At 40.6% G+C, this 19,857-nt stretch overlaps 3 protein-coding genes across 19 annotated transcripts in view; 1 reads left to right on the top strand and 2 right to left on the bottom strand.

The window, feature by feature from the left end:
* Positions 1-2,139, top strand: part of dlg1b (discs large MAGUK scaffold protein 1b) — a 134,459-nt gene extending 132,320 nt beyond the window's left edge. For all 16 annotated transcript variants that reach the window (XM_075482515.1, XM_075482513.1, XM_075482520.1 and 13 more), the window contains one exon: positions 200-2,139. In XM_075482515.1, coding sequence (XP_075338630.1) covers positions 200-306 — 107 coding nt within the window. In that variant the 3' untranslated portion in view covers positions 307-2,139. The remainder of the gene's footprint in view (positions 1-199) is intronic.
* The window catches only part of LOC142398498 (uncharacterized), a 462,406-nt gene continuing 444,009 nt past the window's right edge, over positions 1,461-19,857 (bottom strand). The window contains exons 1-4 of one of the 2 annotated variants that reach the window (XM_075482532.1): positions 11,254-11,486; positions 6,653-6,946; positions 5,378-5,632; positions 1,461-5,164 (exon numbers count right to left, since the gene is read on the bottom strand). In XM_075482532.1, coding sequence (XP_075338647.1) covers positions 3,798-5,164; positions 5,378-5,632; positions 6,653-6,946; positions 11,254-11,425 — 2,088 coding nt within the window. In that variant the 5' untranslated portion in view covers positions 11,426-11,486 and the 3' untranslated portion in view covers positions 1,461-3,797. Of the gene's footprint in view, positions 5,165-5,377; positions 5,633-6,652; positions 6,947-11,253; positions 11,487-19,857 lie in introns of those variants that run through there. The other variant, XM_075482533.1, reaches the window with a different exon arrangement.
* Positions 13,938-18,711, bottom strand: LOC142398520 (uncharacterized). The gene is made up of 2 exons (XM_075482559.1): positions 18,480-18,711; positions 13,938-16,296 (listed from the first exon to the last, which is right to left on the bottom strand). Exons 1-2 carry the CDS (start codon positions 18,628-18,630, stop codon positions 14,969-14,971), a joined length of 1,479 nt encoding a protein of 492 aa, XP_075338674.1. The 5' UTR covers positions 18,631-18,711; the 3' UTR covers positions 13,938-14,968.

Here is a 19,857-nt window from a genome sequence, read left to right as displayed (position 1 = left end):
CGATTAATCATTTTAATCGTTGCCCAGCCCTAATAAATATATATAAATCTGCAGTTTGGGTCTGTTTTCAGCTCTTTAGTGAATCTTTTCAGCAGAAAGAAAGACGTGGGTTCATGTCGTGAGTTTTTGATGGGTTGATGGTGGCGTTGTTCGTGCGGTGTGTTGGTCGTCACTGACGTGTGTGTTTTCTGGGTTTCAGCCGTGGTGCAGGGCGACACTCTGGAGGAGATCTACGATCAGGTGAAGCAGATCATCGAGGAGCAGTCGGGTCCGTTCATCTGGGTTCTGTCCAAGGAGAAGTTATGAAGATCAGTCGGCTTCATCGCTCCTCCTCTTCCTCCCTTTACATCCACTTTGAGAGAAGAAGAAGAAGAGTCGGCCTGCGGGCGGCGGCCTCATCCCTCCATCCCGGCGGCTGAGCAGAAAGTCGTATGATGTAGTTTTTTTTTTTTGGTCCGATTCGGACTTCATCATCGGGTTTTCTGACCAGCAGAGTAAAGCACACAGGAAGTGACATCACAGGAAGTGACATCACACGGTACAGCTCCTTAATGTTTAAGGAAGGAGAACTTCAGAGAAGAAGAGTTCGGGAACGTGTCGAAGAAACGTACGAAGCAGATTTTATCCTTTGTTTTTCGTTTGTGGGTTTATTTTTTTGTTTGTTTTTGTAAGGTGAGCAGGTGGGCGGAGTCTCATTCTCAGGCAGCGTCTGTCGGTCCGGAGGAGGCGGAGACACAAAAAGCAAAACTTTGCACGTTTGAGCTTTAACAGCATGTCAGTTAATCCCCGTTTATTTCCCATCAGCCCCGTCACCTCAGCGTCCGACATCACAGCTTCTTTCACCGTGTTTTTCTTTCTTTACTTAATTCACTTTTAGTTTCTTTGTTTTTTTTGCTCCTCGCTGCTGTCGGACGTTCGTCAGGACGCCGCCGGGTTCAGCTCTGCTGCTAGAGGGCGCCGTGCAGCCTCGCATGGACCGCCGTCGTGTTTTAATTTCACCGTAAAATCAGATCAGTGACATTTCTGTTTGATTCCCCGTTAAAGTGGATCGGTTAGTTCACATCATGGATTATTGATCAGCTTCTTTAACTGAAAACGAAAAATCTGAACTAAACGTTAAATATTTCTATTTTTAATTTTTACAGACCAAAAAAACCCACAAAATTCTATAAATTAATTGATTTTAACCGAAAAATGACAAAAGAAAAACTGGAATAAAAGAAGAAATTTATTTTATTATTTTCGTACAAAGAACCATCAAAGTATATTTGCTATAATGTGACATATATGAATATTTTGTAATTATGATAAAACGTCTTTATTTTTCCCAACACAAACAGAAAATCCTGCAGAATCAAATAATTCTCATTAATTCAGATTTAATTATATTTTTAATGTAGAAAATTAAACAGAATTAAAGAAGAAGAATATTTTTTTAGGAGTAAAGACGAAACTCGAGTTTCGTGGTAATTAAAAACATTTATCTAAACTCGATTTCACTGAACATTTAATAAGAACTGATTTCGTTGAAGCAACAAATGATGACGACGTTGTCATGGAAACCAATCGATTTCAAATCAAAGACAAATAAAATTCTTGATTCTCTTCACGTCTGACTTTAATCGCTAAATCGACCGCGTTTCCCAAACTGCTGGAACTTCCTGCTTTGAGCTACATTTGCTGCGGGATTTTTGGGGTCGAGTTGTACGAAGCGGCGCCCTCTGCAACGTGAGCGAACCCCAGCAGTCGTCTCGGTGACGTCCGGCGTCGGCGTCAGTGTCTTACCACGGCAACGATGTTGATCGTATGTTTGTGTGGCTGAACCTGGGAGACGAGCTGCCACCTCCAGGTGTCCACAGGTGTGTCGAAACACGCAGACGATTATTGTACAATGAGATTTTGACAGATATTTAACCCTCGGTAAACTGCCTATTTTGTTATAATAAAAGTCTATATTGAACTTTACTTAAGCACTACTACTACGGGAATTATTTTCTTTGCATTGTTAATCATATATGAATAGAAAAGTATAAAGATGTTTGAATATGAATATATATTTTTCTTTTTCTTTGATCACCACCTCCTCTGTCTTTTAATTTTCTTTTTTAAGCATAATAAAAACTTAACAAGAAAACACAACATGACGTTTGGCTTTTCTTTCTCTATTTATTAATCAAACAGCTTGTTCAGTCATGATTTGATGCTTTACTTTGTCACAGTTTGAACACCACTATGTCTGAATCTTTTCCCGCATGTTTAGAGCTTCTCACCTGTGTGTACAACAAATGACATATTTCAAACCAACATTTTTTACATTAATACAAATCATATCAAATACCTTTGATATGAATCTCTTTACCTGTATGAGGGCGTTTAATAATATTAAGATAAGTAAAGTTACATTAGTAATTGCCTCGTGAAATAGGAGTTAAATATGAATGCCCTACGCAATCTCTTTCTACATCTGATATACCAACAAATCAGTTTCAAGCATATACTGATTGTTTAGTCAATATTCCCTTATTCTGCATCTTTTGAAAACGGTCATTTGATTTCTTATTTAGAAAACCAGACCTAAATCGGTCTTTAATTTCTTTTTAGTCGCATCATTGAAGACGGATTTCCTGATAGCCTCTGTTGGAATTTGTTTTATGACAATGAAGACATAGGATTTAATTCTCAATAGTTATTCTTTTTAGGAGGCACAAATGTTTTCACATTTCCAATAAGTAATGTAGAATTAGATGATCAGGAATGTTAATTTTCCAAAGTTTAGAAAAATTGAATAATAGTTTTCCTCACCCTGGTGTTAGTTATTATGTAATTACCATCAAAAGGGACTCGGTGTGGCCTGTATAACATAATATAATATAATACCCTTTGTCTTGGGGAAGGCAGAAACATTGATCAATAGATTTGGATGCATTGGAGTTTCTTCTAATGATTTGTTCCCAGTGATCAGCACCTCACTGTGTATTATCCTTTTCAACTAGATAAATTACTAATAAATTAGAAGTTTGATTTGATCAAACTTTAACAACATACATTTTATTTATTGTTTGATATGAAACATCCACTCAACCCGAGGACAGAAAACGGGATGAATGCTGAATATTAGGATAAATTCAAGCATGAGTAGATAAACATTTAGCTTCAAAACTGCAGGTAGTGGAAGGATTTTCAAATCAGAGCCTTTTTTTTAAGCAAACTGAGTGTACTTTCTTTTCCAAAACAAAGAAATATAAGCAAAAAACTGATGTTGCAGCTGACCAGTTGATCTTTGAAGTCGTAGAAACGTTTGTAAAAGATGACCGAGTGAAACTTTTCCCATATGTTTTGCAATAAACCAGCCTTTCACCTGTGTTCATTTCTATATCTGTAGTCAAATTAACCCTGAGATATGAAGAAAGTAGCAAGAATCCTCTTCATGGTGTGAGTTAAAGGCATCTGAATTATTTCAGGAGTGGGGAAGGCCAAAAGTAAGAATAAGCGCAGCAGTACACTGATTAAAGGCTTTGTGGAAAAGCACCATTTAACTATTTGGTGAGGCATGAGGTGCAGATCCAACTTAATATATGAGTGGAACAAATACTCCTCCAAACGAACCACATCTGCATAGAAATCTTGTCAGTGTTGATATTTAATTTAACATCTTTATGAGGCAAAACATTGTGAAATGACATGTAAAAGGTCTGACATGCAACATTTCTTCAAAAGTGCTGTACTGTGATTTAGACGTCTTAGATCAGGTTGCTTAATGATGTAAAAACTAAATTACAGACGAGTTACGCCGATATTTACAATGATTGCTGCACTTCAGTTGTTCCGCTTTTGCAAAGATCATGAAAATACTTCTTATGTGTGTGAGATTTTATGTGGCCAGTCAGAGCACTACTGTGCCTGAAACTTTTACCGCATATTTCACAAGAATATGGCCTCTCACCCGTGTGAGTTCTTATGTGGACAGTCAGAGCACTACTGTACCTGAAACTTTTACCGCATGTTTCACAAGAATGTGGCTTCTCGCCTGTGTGAGTTCTGTTGTGCATCTGCAAACAATGATTCCGCATGAAACTTTTCCCACATTCTTGGCATGAATACGGCTTCTCACCTGTGTGAGTTTTCATGTGGAAATGCAAATTACCACTTTGACTGAAACATTGACCACATGTCTCACAAGAATACGGCTTCTCACTTGTGTGAGTTCTCATGTGTCTTTGCAACACTGAGGCGCAATTAAATCTTTTCTCGCAGGTGTTGCAGGAGAAAGGCTTCTCACCCGTGTGGATTATCATATGGCGTGACAAATGACTTCTGCGGCTGAAACTTTTACCACATATTTTGCAATCATACGGCTTCTCACCTGTGTGAGTTTTGAAGTGGTCCATCAAACTGTCATTCCTAGTGAAGCTTTTCCCACATGTTTCACAAGAATAAGGCCTCTCACCTGTGTGAGTCCTGATGTGGGTAGACAAACTTCTATTGTGACTGAAGGTTTTACCGCATGTTTTGCATGAATATAGTTTCTCGCCTCTGTGCGTTGCCATATGACAATTAAATGCTGAGAGATACATAAATCTTTTCCCACATGTTTTACAAATATACGGACAATCACCTTTGTGGAGTCTGTTGTGGACCAACAAACTGCTGCCAAATTTGAAGCTTTTTCCACATGTTTCACAAGAATATGGCTTCTCATCTGTGTGAGTTGCCATGTGTCTTTTCAACGTGCTCGGTTGTGTAAATCTTTCTCCACATGTGACGCAGAAATAAGGCTTCTCACCCGTGTGGGTTCTCGTGTGCACCTTCAGGTGAGAGCTCGAGCTGAAGTTTCTGCCACACCTTTGGCAGGAATAAGGCTTCTCACCTGTGTGAGTTCTCATGTGGACTTTTAAATTACTACTTTGACCGCAATTTTTCCCACATGTTTTACAATGATATCGCAGATCGCCGTTTGGTTCTGGTTCATCGTGGCCACTTTCCATATGAGTAGGAGTTATCGTGAAGTGTTCGGTCTCCTGTAACAGTTCTGGCATCTCTCCCTCCTGTTTGTCCTTTTTCTGTGGAGGTTCTGGTTCCTCCAGGTGCAGACAGGAGTCCTGGTTACAGAGCAGCAGGTCAGCCAGAACCTCGTCCTCCTTACAGACAGGCGGCTGTGGAAGGTCTAAATAAGCAAATGGACAAGATTACCTAAATGCTGAAAACAAAGCTGACAGGTTTTCTAACCTTCGTGGCTTCTTTTGTGGACCAACAAGCTTTAAAGTCGTTCCCACATGCATCACAGGAAAACAGCCTCTCTGTGTGAATTGTTGTGCACTTTCCGGTGAGAGCTACAACTGAAACTTCTGCCACGTTTTGCAAAAGTAATGCTTCTCACCTGTGGGATTTCCCATGTGGATTTCCAATCGACTGCATTTTCCATAGGAATGTCGCTGGTCGGTGTTCGTCTCTGGTTCGTTGTGGTTATTTCCTTCATAAGTAGGAGTCGGCATGAAGGAATCCGTCTCCTGCTTCAGAACGAGCAGCTCTCCCTCCGGTTCCTCTTTAATCTGTGGAAACTCTGCTTCCTCCTGGTTATTGATCTGTGGGTGAGCAATAACATCCTCCTCCTCTTTACAGATCTGTAGGAGATCTAGAGGGAAAAGGGAAATAGATTAAGGATGAATGTTAGAGTGAAGTTTAAAGACTTAAATTATTGAAAAAAGAAATTCACTATAGCACCGATTGAAATGTGGAAATTCCAATTTTTTAGGACAGGTTTCCCTATGTCCAATATCACCGATATATATATATTACTGTTAGGCCGGTACAGATGTTAGGCCGGTACAGAGGTACAGATGTTAGGCTGGTACAGATGTTAGGCAGGTACAGATGTTAGGCCGGTACAGAGCTACAGATGTTAGGCAGGTACAGATGTTAGGCCGGTACAGAGCTACAGATGTTCGGCCGGTACAGATGTTAGGCCGGTACAGATGTTAGGCCGGTACAGATGTTAGGCCGGTACAGAGGTACAGATGTTAGGCCGGTACAGATGTTAGGCCAGTACAGAGGTACAGATGTTAGGCTGGTACAGATGTTAGGCCAGTACAGAGGTACAGATGTTAGGCTGGTACAGATGTTAGGCCAGTACAGAGGTACAGATGTTAGGCCGGTACAGATGTTAGGCCAGTACAGAGGTACAGATGTTAGGCCGGTACAGATGTTAGGCCAGTACAGAGGTACAGATGTTAGGCCAGTACAGAGGTACAGATGTTAGGCCGGTACAGATGTTAGGCCGGTACAGATGTTAGGCCGGTACAGATGTTAGGCTGGTACAGATGTTAGGCTGGTACAGATGTTAGGCCAGTACAGAGGTACAGATGTTAGGCCGGTACAGATGTTAGGCCGGTACAGATGTTAGGCCGGTACAGATGTTAGGGCTGATATATCTGCGCATCCCGAGTAAAATCAGATGTTCAGTCCACCCCTTCCTTTTGCCGCTTGCTTTCCACTGGACAACAGCAGCACACAAATGATATTCTTTAAGTGTTAAACTGGGTGAGATCAGCACGGACACATTGGTCCCTGTAAGAGGAACCTGGTGGTCTTTGGTGAATTTGAGGCTTCCTTTAATATTGAACTGTTCATCTGAAAAACCATATATTTTACATACCTGTTCTAGGTGACTGTAGGTCCAGTTTCCAGGTGACATCCAGCGCTCTGCGCCGACGATCGACCTCTTCCTCGTACTGGACGATGCTTTTCTCAAAGACTCTGAGCACTTCCTCACCAGCAGCAGTGAATATTTTCTCATATTGGGACTTGGACCGAAGCCTCACTGAGGTCTCTCCTTCCTGACGGAGTTCCTCTTTGATCTGTGGAGGTCCTGCTTCCTCCGGGTCCAGACCTGAGCCGCTGTCCTCGCTGCAAAGCTGCTGGTCCTTACAGCCGTGTTGCTGTGGCAGTTCTGCAGGGACAACAACACATCTGCTGACTTAATGATTTTAACAGCGAGTCATGTAAAGCCCAGTTATGGTACAGCGCAGGGGCGGTTCCTTCATAGGGAAGATTTGTGCGACGCGCTACCAAACACGGAGGTTTTTTTTAAAGGCCAACTTCCATCGTCATTTCATTAATACTGCTGTGTTCAGCATTGTTATTGAATGCATCAGGCGTCGGTTCTGTTTAAAAAAACGTTATGGTTGCTTTGTTTCAAGCTGTTTTTGTGGGCAGGAAGAATGGCTTGATGAGATACGACAGGGTTTTCCGGTCCTTCTCATGCATATCCGTGACGCGATAATGAGGCGTCTCTGATTGGCTCCCTCCCATGAATGAATGAACCCCCCGAGAGCCTGCAAGTTTTTTTTCAACTCAAAACCTGTCAAAGATCAAACTTAAACACAACCCATGCGGTAATAATTTAATCAAGTGTTTTCCTTAACCAATATTTTTCACCTCACACGTCAACGTTGCAGAATGTCGGCCTATCACAGCGCAGCGCTGAAAATCGCACGGCAGGAGTAGTGATTGTGGTAGACTGCAGAGCTTGTTCGTGGCGTGGAATATACAACCAAAATGAAAAGGCACAAACCCATTTTTGAATATTTCAAAGTAAAACTAGTAAAAAGCACAGCATCATGTGATGGGACAGCTGTGCCCCAACCTTCAACTGTGGACCAACCAAGCAACAGAAGCCCCTCTCACACTGAGGAATAACCCGCGTTTAAATCGCGAATTTAGCGTGTCCGCTGTTCCTTTCACACTGCCGACCCGGGCTGCCGCGTCAACTCGCCTTTCGACCCGCGTCGGACCCTAGTCTTTTTGCCGAGCCGAGTTTGATGTGAAAGCAAGTGACGCGGGTCGGGCGTGGGCGTGGCGTACGGAGTTTAAAAGACAGAATGGACAGCTGATTCAGAACAACAGCAACAGGTGAGGACAAGTTTCACTCTGTTTTACTTCAAGTTACACGGGTCACCTAAAACGCCAAGCTTTCACATTGCTCGACGCGGGTCGAAGTGGCAATTTGGACCCGCGATGGTAGCGGGTCTCAGTGTGAAAGGGGCTAGTGACGAATGTTCTTCAACTACTACGCTAACCGAGCCAAACCTCGCTGAGGCTAGCCATGGGCACTGTTCAAGTGAGTGCTGCAGGGATCTTACAACGCCTCATCAACCAAGCAATCCCGATGTGCTAAAAAGAACCAGGAGGGTGCAAGGGACAGGTTCTTCACAACGATAGGCGCTTCGACCAGCGGGATTTCGGAGTTCTGGTGGACATTGAGAGGCTACTAGTGACAGCTGGGGACGGGGATGAGGTGACACTCCCATCATCCATTACGTCTCTATACAAAAGATTCTGACTTTGATCAACTCTGCGCACAGTTGCGCATGTTGCCAGACACGATTAAGACATCTACACTTCAAATCATCTTCCGCTTGTCCGGGGATCGGGTTGCGGGGGCAGCAGCTTGAGCAGAGAGACCCAGACGTCCCTGTCCCTCTTCTTTGTTCAATGTTTTTATACTGCATGATACAAGCGAGTTTAAGTTGAGTTAACATCTTACTGAGGTGCTTTTGTTGTGTATTGTTGGCTTGTTGAGCATTTTACTCTGCACAGTTGTGGGCTAAAGTCATGACCATTGATTCATCTCTGTAGGCTATAGCCTTCTGTGCTGTGTTGACTGTTTTGGCAATTTGCGCACTTCTGTGCCGGCATATTTTGGACTTGGGTTATTAGTGTTGTTGGCTGTTTGGACATTTAAAGTAAAATCATCCTGGCAACGTGATGTGCATCCGCATTCTCTCTCTCTCTCTCTGATAAAACAGCAAGCATATTCCCATACATTCCTCTGACCAAGCACCACAGAACGTGCACTTCTCTGGCAAGCAGCTTCAGTTGCGTTACCACCGAGGTACCTTTCTGTGCATTTTATTCTGCGCTGTTCTGTGCTGGCTGACTGATGGCATTACGTGTGTGTCCGTGTATACTGTGCAGAGCCTCGGCTATGCATCATGTCCGACCTAAAATTTTGGAGACCCCCTCTTGCGATTGTGGCCCCCCCTTGTTCAAACACGTTCCGCGGTCTATGTAATTTGCCATGGTGGCGATGAAGTCTCCGTGTGCAGCGTTAGCCAAGGAAAGGTTAAGCTAGTTATTTGCTTGTTTTTTTTAGCAACTCCTGAAAATAACTTTCTGTATATGCTCAGTGTGAGAGGCTCGATGAGGAGGAACGAGGAGCCCCACAGACTACAGGTTTCTGCTTAGTTATAGGGCCCGTCCGGGGGGGGCGGGTTTCCATGGGCGGGCATAATCCCAAGTGGGCAACGCCTTTTTTCAGTGTGACGTAGAATGTACAGGCTTTTCTGATTCGCTCGTGGCTCTGCATTGTTTCTGTAAATTCGGGAAAACAGCCTGTGGAGGTGACGCAACACTTGGAAGCCTAGTATGTGTATGTGACCCTCCCTTTTTCAGAAGGAGCGAGTAAAACCAGTTTTTAGGGGAAGTTGGCCTTTAATCTAGTTGCTAAGGTGGGACTGATCTGCTGCAGGCAAACTGGTTGTATATGTCATTGTCCAATCAGATTAAGGTGGCGCCTGGTGTTGCCACGCCCATTTGGGATGATTTCTGTCAGGGTCGAATTTGCACCAGAAATCTCCCATTGACATGAATGGTACGTCAGTTTTTTTCAAAAATCCTGCTCCCAATGCATTTTCTATGAGGGTTTATGTGCTCGCACAAACGACGTGCTTTCGTCACATGTCTGCTGCGCGGGACCATGCACATTCTACGAAGAAGATGGCGAGTGCAACCATACGGTAGTGTTTCTGACAGAAGTTCCCTTTAGTCGTCGAACTAATGCGGAGAAGGAAGTTTGGAAGAATTTTGCGGGATTTTCGGGCTCGCCTTGCGAGGCAAAGATGAAACCCAGGGCTCCACCAACCCTAGTGTTTTTCCAGGTAGTATTTGATGTAGCTAAATAACTTACCCTTTTGTGCTCAGTCATTGACTTGTAATGATTTAAATCTTTTATATAATGTTGACAATGATAGCAGAATGTATAATGACACATTCATTGTTAATGGTGCAGTATTATATTTAAAAAAGAGAGAAATCTCACATAAGTAAGCTGCACTTAACCATGTTTGACAACTGGTTATCCTTTTCTAAGTCATATTTTCCAAAACTTCAATAAACGCTATTTTTATACCTCTTCTACAGCTCCAAACAACATAACACTTAGGTGGTAGTGAGTAGAGGGTCCCTAAAGCCAAACCGAAGTGTCCCGAGGTCTTCATGTGGTCGGATAGAGAGTCCAGAATGAATTTAATCAAGCCAGTACCTTTCCGGAAATGTGTCTGCTGCAGCTGCTGCTAAGACCGTGGTGAAGTTGGTTTGATATTGGATATTCGACAGATATTCACAATAAGGAAATAAGGTGTCTTTTTTTTTCAAACCAACTTCACCACGGTCTGTAGCGGCAGCTGCAGCAGACTGAAAGGTACTGGCTTGATTAAATTCATTCTGGACTCTCTATCCGACCACATGAAGACCTCGGGACACTTCGGTTTGGCTTTAGGGACCCTCTACTCACTACCACGTAAGTGTTATGTTGTTTGGAGCTGTAGAAGAGGTATAAAAATAGCGTTTTGTAACGGCGATACTTGATGCTCTCATCACTTCCAGGCTAACGACTTTTGGCTAAAAACGGTCAAATCGAAATTCTCAAAACACATCCGAAGGACGTGATTTTGATGTCAACTCAACGTATGTACTCCCAACATCCCGTAAATTGATCTAAAGTGCATTTTACTCCGGATTATCCCTTTAAAATCCAAGGAGTAAAGTGTGTTTTCAGATATTTTCTGTGTGACTCTTGAATCAAGCATGTTGAGTTTGTTATTGAATCTTAAAACAAGATTTATTTTGATGAGACTTTGGAGGAGAAACGTAATACATCTTATTCTAAATGTTAATTGTCTTGTTTTATGATTCTCTGCCTGTTTGAGACAAAAAAAAGTAAAGTTTTGCTTGATATAAGATTATACTGTTAAGTTGAAGACTTAAAATAAGAAATTAATTCTTAAAACAAGAAAAAATATCTAGCCCTTCTAAATGTAAGGTTTTTTTTCTTGGTAAGAACCAAATAATTTGCAGTGTAAGAAAGAGTTTTTTTCAGATGATATAAACAGATTTACCTGAAATGATTTTCCTTGTTGCATCTTTTTAATAAATGCAGAAGTAAAGCTGTAGTAAGAAGTAAGATCCTCCTCTCACCTGCTGTGTGGAGCTTTATTCGGGGTTTCCAGGTGATATCCAGCAGTCCGCGCTGACGGTCGATCTCCTCCTCGTACTGGACGATGGTTTTCTCAAACTCTGAGAATATTTCTTCAGCAGCAGCAGTTAGTCGCTGGCTGATAAACTCTCTCAGATGCTGAACTGAAGACATTGTTGCTGCTCACACTCACATATTCAGCAGCTCAGACAGCCCAACGCCTGTAGTCACGTGGTTCACATCCGCCGGAAGTCCTTTGTTCTTCTTCGTGACTTCTGCAGACACGGTGCTGCCCTCCACTGGAAGTTATTAAAACTCCTTTTGAAAGATTTTCAACATTTCTTTCTTTAACCCTTTGTGTGGTCTTAACATTGTGTTTACTCTCCTTTGTCCTACGGGTCAAAAATACGGAAGAGTATTAGGGCCAGCAGAGTGGTTAAAGAGAGAGTGGCGACACTCCCATAGACTTCCATAGAAAGAAAGGAATGCGGAAGTCACGTGGGTCACGTCACGGAGACGCCAATAGTTCCAAACAAGGGACGCAGCTCCGTTAACCTCAATTACTCGTCAAGAACAATTACTAGTAAGTTAATAAAATAACAGCATTTTAAACGTTTTTTTTCTTTTTACATTTTTAAGCATTATCTATCAGAAGTATACTCTTAGACATCGTTATTTTTACATTTGGTTAGCATGAAATGTCGATGTTGATGTTAAAAATGGAATGGATTTAGGGACCTAACTGAAAGCTGAGTAACGGAGGCTAATGTGAGGTAATTAACGGTAATTACCTCACATTAAACGGTAATTAACGTTTTATTGTCAGGTGACATAATGTAAAGTTGTTTTGATTGTTAGGTTTTAAAACATTACCAAAATACTATATAGGCCTATAGTAATAATACATTTAATACATTTCTGGTATTTCTGACGTATTTTTTCCGGTAAATTGATTAAATTACAACATTTTTGGCATAGTTAGGCATTAGCTGACTGCTCTTTAATTAAGTAAGTGTTTTTTCAGCATGACTTTGCAGCTGTGATAATGAATTTATGAATTTCTCTGTTGTTGTTGTCAGGGAGGTCAGCAGATGTGGTGCTCGCTGCTGCCATGGATCAACCCTCATTAGGTCTTCAGCACATTTCTACAATGTCCAAACCCTTAAATTTGGTCAAATACAGTTCATTGTTGCAGATTAATCTACCCAACAGTATAAATAGCAGTAAAAGAACTTCTTTATTAAGGCTTGTTTTACATTTTCCATGATGACATTTTATAATAAAATGTTTGGTTTAAATCTGTTTTTTTTTTTTTTTTTTTTTTTGCACAACTGACACATTTATTTTGTCATTAATATGGTTTTAACCAGAAAAAAGTTATATTTTAATCCATCCATCCATCCATTATACCCGCTGAATCCGTCGGTCGGGTTGCGGGGGGGCCGGAGCCTATCCCAGCGGTCATCGGGCGAGAGGGGGGGTTCATCCTGGACAGGCTGCCAGTCCATCACAGGGCCATATTTTAATCAATTAGTTAATATTTAACACTAGTTTTCTGGCTTTAAGCACAATAAACAGGGTTACAGATGTTTGTTTCACATGTATTCAGTTCACATGAGATATACAGAATAATTAGGTCTTCTACAGAAAAGAAGAACTGATCCCGGCTCATCAGTCAAAGCATCTACAGCCACATATTTCCCTCCAAGTCATTTAAAGCTTCTTTAAAATCAGTTATTCAGCCCAGCTTTGCCATTCAGCTCATTGTCCATCTGACACCAGAGAGAACAGACAGACTGAAGGACATCTTCTACAGATGGAGTGTTCGGGACAACAGGAGGAACAGACAGTGATATCATGCTCTGTTGGAGGATGTAGATCTGAAGGTAAGCTGGACCGCTGGCATGATTCAGTATGAAGGAGGACGAGGCAGGGGCACCCTCTACCATTTAAAACGCTGAGAAATGTGTCTCTGCCGCTCCAAAGAAGAAAAACGTTGATAAAATACATCGTCAGGGAAGTGATCAATGAACATTATGGGTCAATATTTACCGAAAATTGCATGGTAAAAGTTAAAGTTGTAGTTTTTGTGCTCCGTCCCGCTAAGACCCGTTCAAGCTGACTGACAGCGCTGTGACGTCTGGAACTACGGAGGCTCACATGGACCACGTGACATTCCTTGCTGAGACATCAAAGCGTGTCGCAACTCTGTATTACTCTATAGCTGTGGGCCAGGCATAAGAAAAAATAATAATATTTTGCCTGTCGAGATTAAAGTCGACATGTCGAGAATAAAGTCTACGACTTTAATCTCGACATTTCGACTTTATTCTCGACAGGCAAAATATTAAAAAAAAATTTTTAAACATTTTTTTTAAAAAGTGTTTTTAAACTGCAGGTGATGCAGTTTGGGCAATTTTAGTAAAAAGTTATACTTTCAGCCATTAAAACCTAAGGCTTTGTTAAAAATAAGTTTTATAAAACCTAAGTATTTTCTGGAAAACTTACAGCTAAGAACCTGTAAATCATCTGAAATAGTTCCCACCCTGTGCCGACTCGTCGGGGATTGTAACACCTTACAGAAGATGAACCCTTTATGTACAAGGCTTCAAGCTTTCATAGATAAGGATTTTCTATTAAATCACGAATACAATCACCGGTTGAGAGATGAGTTGAGTCTGTGGAACCTTGTTTTATTAACACTGTAAAAAGTTGTCGTAGTGAAAAGAAGCAGCTTTTTGTTCTCAGATGACTTTGTCTTTATTGCATCTGAACAGTTTACAGAAACTCAGGTGAAATTGTAGAACAATTCTTATTTTCTTCAGCAATTATAAACTCTGAACACAATTAGAGAACCACAGCATCAATTTAGTGTCCTCCATTGGTGTACAAAGCCCTTGAAGGCTACCCTTGAAAATAGTTCATCAGATTGTTCAACATGTTGGTGCCGTGTCACACTTTAATGGGTCTAAAGTCCTCTGGATTAGTTTCAACTCGTCCTCATTGGGGAAAAATCTAAATACAGTCCTTCAACAGAAACCACAAAGCTCTGCTGATTTCTTTTTTCAGTACACCCAAGTGTTGTTGAAGCAGATGGTCATCCTCCCTGGTTCTGGTTCTGGTTCTGATGGAGGTTTCTTCCTGTTCAAAGGGAGTTTTTTCTCTCCACAGTCGCCTCGTGCACGCTCAGGACGAAGGATTGGATCAGAGAGAAGTTTCAGTGCAATCTGGTTGGTTTTTTCATGAGCTCGGCTTCTTATTTTTAATTGTCTCTGTATGAATTGGACTCATTTTTAATTTTATTATTATTATTTATTGAATTACAATGAATTTGAGCACTGCTGATGCTTGTCTAAATCTTAATTCTTCAATTGACCAGAGAAGAATATTCGCCGCTGTCACAATATCCTTGATCTGAGTCACTTAAGGTAAAATCCTCCAAAAACCAAAGTAAGATGTGAAAGTGTGATGATGACACAGTAAGAATATGTGCTCACACAACTAAAGACTTCTCTGTCCTATTTCCAAACATCCAAATGTATGCGATACAGTTAAAAGATGTAACTCACTTCTGTTTCACGCATCTACTTCACAGTTTAACAGATTCAAGCTAATTATGGAGTTCCACTAATGCCAAAAACTGTTTTCATCAGACGTATCAGTTCTGTTTCTACTCTGTGCACGTTATTAAGTATTCTCTCAACATTAATGTGAAACTTAATCTTTCTCCACAGGTGCTGCAAGAGTTAGGCTGCTAAAATGCGAGTGAGATTTTTTATGTTTTCTCAGTGCCGACGCGTCTCTATATCTTTTCTCACAAATGTTGCAGGAGTAAGGCATCTCACCTGTGTGTGTCCTTATGTGGGAAGTCAAACTGCCCCTTTCAGTGAAACTTTTCCCACAGGTCTTACAGGAATGCGGCTTTTCGCCTGTGTGAGTTCTCATGTGAGCAGTTAAACGAACATTTGTAATGAAACTTTTCCCACATATTTTGCAAGAATACAACTTCTCAGCTGTGTGGACAGCTAAATGTCTTTTAAATGCTGAGGAGTCAGTAAATCTTTTTCCACATGTGTAACAAAGATAAGGCTTCTCACCTGTGTGAGTTCTCATATGGACAGTCAAATGATCACTTTGAGTGAAACCTTTCCCACATGTTTTACAAGAATACGGCTTTTCAGCTGTATGAGTTCTCATGTGGACAGTTAAATTACCATTTTGAGTGAAAATTTTCCCACATATTTTGCAGGAATACAACTTCTCACCTGTGTGGGTTCGCATATGGATCGTCAAACTACCATTCAGAGTGTAACTCTTCCCGCATATTTTGCAAGTGTACGGCTTCTCGCCCGTGTGCGTTCTGACGTGGACCAACAAGCCTTCTCTGCACCTGAAATCTTTGCCACAAGTCTCACAAGAATACGGTTTCTCGTCTGTGTGAATATTCATATGGCGTGTCAGAGTTTTACTATGCCTGAAATGTTTCCCACATGTTTTGCAGGAAAATGGCTTCTCACCCGTGTGGATTTGATGGTGATTTTTTAAAGACTGGATTGTGTTCAATATCTTTCCACAAGTGTTGCAAGTGTATGGCCTCTCATCTGTGTGTATTCTGTGGAATTTCTTTTTTTGGTGCTCCTTCTCAAATGTTTTACCACAAACTTTATTTTTTACAGATTTGTTACTTATGCTTTTGTGGCATCTCTTCTTTTGCTTCAGCTCTGCATTTCTAGTTGATTCGGAGTCTACATGCTTGGTTCCTTCCTGATCTGGGCTCTCAGCTATCGGAGAACTGTGAGATAGGAGAAGATCACGGTTTGATTCTAGTTTAGTGCAGTCACTTAGCTCATACATCGGAGTCACCATAAAGGAATCATTCTCCACTTTCACCGAACACTGCTGTCCTTCCTGATTGGTGCAGAGTTCCTCTGGTTCCTCTTTGATCTGTGGGAGTTCACTGCCAAGAATAGAACTTCTCTCCTGGTTACAGAACGGATGGTCAGTGAGGTCCTGTTCTTCCTTACAGGCGTGTTGCTTTTGGAAGTCTGGAGGCGCAAAGAAACAAAAGAAAACCATTACTAATGTGACGAATGTTAGTTAGTTATTTGTTTATTTGTGACAGGACTCTGCATATTAATAAACATACAATGTAAATATGCCAGATTTAGCTCCAAGGCTAATTTCCATCTGCAGTCCTGCTGTTCACACTAAAATCAAGACAAAGACAAAAACAGGAAACAAGAAAACAAAGCGTACAACATTCCATATCACTTAACCACATCACAAGATATACAACAAATTACCTGTTATGGTACGAATACGATACCCAAAAACCATATCAACACAATTTTGTCGCACAGTAGTTTCAGACATTAAAATGCATCTGATTGGTAAATAATGTTTTACCCTCCTATACAAGTATACATTTATTAAAGTGCATCTGGTATTATATAAAAGTGCATTTATCCTAAAGTGCTATTTTTAACGTGCATGGAATAAAGTGCCAACTAATTTTAAGAATTACAGAATTACTACCAATTTATTTTTAGTATTGCATGTTAAATAAAACTACCCTTCATGTTTACAGTCCTGGTTATCTGTAAGCCATGTTTTTAGTTGTTTCTTAAAAGCTACATGTGTTGAGTTTTCCCTTATGGCCAACGGAACTGTGTTCCATGTAGAGCAACCAAAGACTGATTGGACCTTCTGTGCAAATGCCGTTCTCCTAAACTGTACCTCACAGTCCCCCCTGGTGGCTGATCTTGTCATTGTCACCCTGTTTTTCTGTTTAATTAAGTTACCCGGGGGCGGTGGTGCCATGTAAACAACTTCAAAGAAAGAGAGCATTTATATTCCAGTTTTGACAGTGAGCAGAGTGTTCCTCACATTGAACATGTGGCCTCCAGCCTTTACGGACTAAATAAACAGGAAATACAAACGCAAGCATAAGCATGTGAATTTTATTTTTCTAACTTTCTTTCATATTTACTTAAAGTAACAGAGGGTAATAATTACAAATATGTTCTGGCCATGTTGTACATCATGTTTCAACGTATCCAGGGTGTCTCCATCTGGTTCCACTGACCCAAACAACACGATCCCACTATGTGGTGCTGAACTGGTGATGAACCTGCCGAGTCAAGCCAAGTTCTCCGATTCTTCATACGTGAACTTTCACATATTCATATTAAGCTGAAAAGCCGCTGCAACCTACAGCCGGAAGCGAGGCTGACCTGCTGGTGGTTGCCATGGTGATACAAGCTGGTGAAAATTCACATGAAGTGATGTCACGGACACGCTGACCCTGCCTCAGAACACAGGTTTATATGTCACCTGAGCCCATCCAGGGGGGGACGGTGGGGCATGGACCCCCCAATAAAAGGACCCTAAAGTATTCTAAATTGAACCAACGTATTTTCAGACTTCAGTTCTTCACATTTCAGATTCACATCTAAGAAGAAAGGATTGAAACGTTGGAACAAATACGTTTCTGACCCACGTCTCTGGTCGCCTCCAGCTCAAAGCAGACATCAGAAGGCCTTAAAATCTCTGTAAAAATTTCCTCATCGGGCTTTAAAATCTTTACTCTGGCTTCCAGTCAGTCACAGAATAGATTTTAAAAGCCTGCTGATGGTTTACAATCTGTGATCTGTTCAGAGAATATAAAGCCAGCAGAGCTCTGAGATCCAAGGACTCAGGTCAGCTGGTCCAGTCCAGAGTCCAGACTAAACATGGAGAAGCAGCATTTAGCTGTTATGCTGCAAACAAGTGGAACAAACTGCCAGTGGAGATTAAACTTTCACCAAATGGAGACATTTTAAAATCCAGGTTAAAGACATTTCTGTTCTCATGTGTCTATGCATGAAATCTGCACGATATCTTTGAACTTATCTGGACTGTTGCTTGTTTTTAAATCATTTAAATTATTTTATTTGTTTCTCTTTATATTCTTTTATGTATTTTTAATGCTTCTTCCACTCCCTGCTGCAATGCTTTTATTTTATGTGAAGCACTCTGAATTGTACACATGAAATGTGCTATATAAATAAATTTGATTTGATTTTTTTTTTAATCTTTCTCTCAGCTCTGGAAAGTAAACAAGAAGAAAGATGAGCTCAATAAAGGATTACCTGTTTGAATGATATGATCAGCTGCACCGTAACTTTACTCTCTTTTTATGAATAACATTCAGGTTTTAACTCACTCAGCCCATCACAGTGTTCCTTACCTGCTGTGTGGAGCTTTATTCCGGGTTTCCAGCTGATATCCAGCAGCTGACGGTCCATCTCCTCCTGGTGCTGTTCGATGGTTTTCTCAAACTCTGGTGCTTTCTCTTCCGATGAGGACATGTTTACAACAGATGGAGTATGAGAACACATCAGCTGTTTTTCTGTTATGTGTCCTTCTTCTTCCTGGATTTGACTTCTTCATCTTGAGCTTCATTTGCGGGTGTTGTGAATTTGCGCGTTACCGCCACCTGCTGGTTGAACAGAGAATCAACTCTGATTCTTCTCCAAGTCACATGTTTTCTGTCATTTCTGTCATTTTCTATAGATTTGTCTGTCAGACTGTTATCTTTGCTGTTTTTCACAGATGCAGCTATTTGTTTTATAGCTATTTGTTAAAGCTTTTTGTTTTATTTTAGTTTTTTTTGTTTTATTTAGTGTTTTTTCTGTTATCTTTGCTGTTTTTCAGAGATGCAGCTAAAGAAATGGGAACAAATGATGTGTCTCTGTGACAGGCTGCTGGGAACAAAGTGCCTAAAGATCCAGTTTAAAATGGCTTCTTATGTTATTGATCAGGATTCTGTTTTATTTAGTGTTTTTAGTGTTTAATTTGGTGTTTTTTTCTGTTTTATCTGGATTTTTTTCTGTTTATTTTGTGTTTTTTTGTGTTTTATTTAGGTTTTTGTTTTATTTAGTGTTTTTGGTTTTATTTTGTGTTTTTTTTGGGAGGGGGGATTCTGGTTTTTTTTGTTTTATTTTGTGTTTTTTGTGTTTTTTTGTATTTTTTTTGTTTTATTTTTGTTTTTTGTTTTATTTTGTGTTTTTTGTTTTATATGGTGTTTTTTGTTTTATTTTGTGTTTTTTGTGTTTTATTTTGTGGGTTTTTTGTTTTATTTTGTGTTTTATTTTGTTTTATTTGGTGTTTTTTTGTTTTATTTGGTGTTTTTGTTTTATTTTGTGTTTTATTTTGTTTTATTTTGTGTTTATTTGGTTAATTTGGGTCACGAGACTAAGTTGTCTGTTCTGTGTGGACCCAACACTGGTTCATCCCTTGAGTTAGGAGCCTTTTTCCTGCCTGAGTGGTTCATAGCTCAGAGTTAAGTGGCTGAACAAAGAAAAAACACATTCCTCTGAAGATGCTCAGGTACAGCAGCAGCATTCACACAACAGAAAGGTGGATCAGAACTGTATTATTTACACTCTGTAGCTACATCGATTCACCGCTTTGTTTGGTATCATTTTTGGATCTCAGATCTGTTTGAATCTTACTTTACTTTGTTTTAAGACTTTTATAGCTTTGATTGTGTCTCTGTTCTTTCATCTTTTCTGACTCTTTGGGAGGTTTTTCCCTCTGAGTGCAGACCCTAACCTCCACCCGTT

Source organism: Odontesthes bonariensis, chromosome 14 (genome assembly GCF_027942865.1).
Source record: "Odontesthes bonariensis isolate fOdoBon6 chromosome 14, fOdoBon6.hap1, whole genome shotgun sequence".
Classification (NCBI taxonomy): domain Eukaryota; kingdom Metazoa; phylum Chordata; class Actinopteri; order Atheriniformes; family Atherinopsidae; genus Odontesthes; species Odontesthes bonariensis.
The sequence above is the reverse complement of the archived record's forward strand: the minus strand, read 5'-3'. Positions and strand labels throughout refer to the sequence as shown.

Bases quoted from the DNA above. Each gene is read 5' to 3' on its own strand.
- LOC142398520 (XM_075482559.1), bottom strand. From the start codon at position 18,630: ATGTGTTCTCATACTCCATCTGTTGTAAACATGTCCTCATCGGAAGAG. The intron at 16,297-18,479 runs GTAAGGAACACT...TTGCGCCTCCAG, and splicing joins AATAAAGCTCCACACAGCAG to ACTTCCAAAAGCAACACGCC.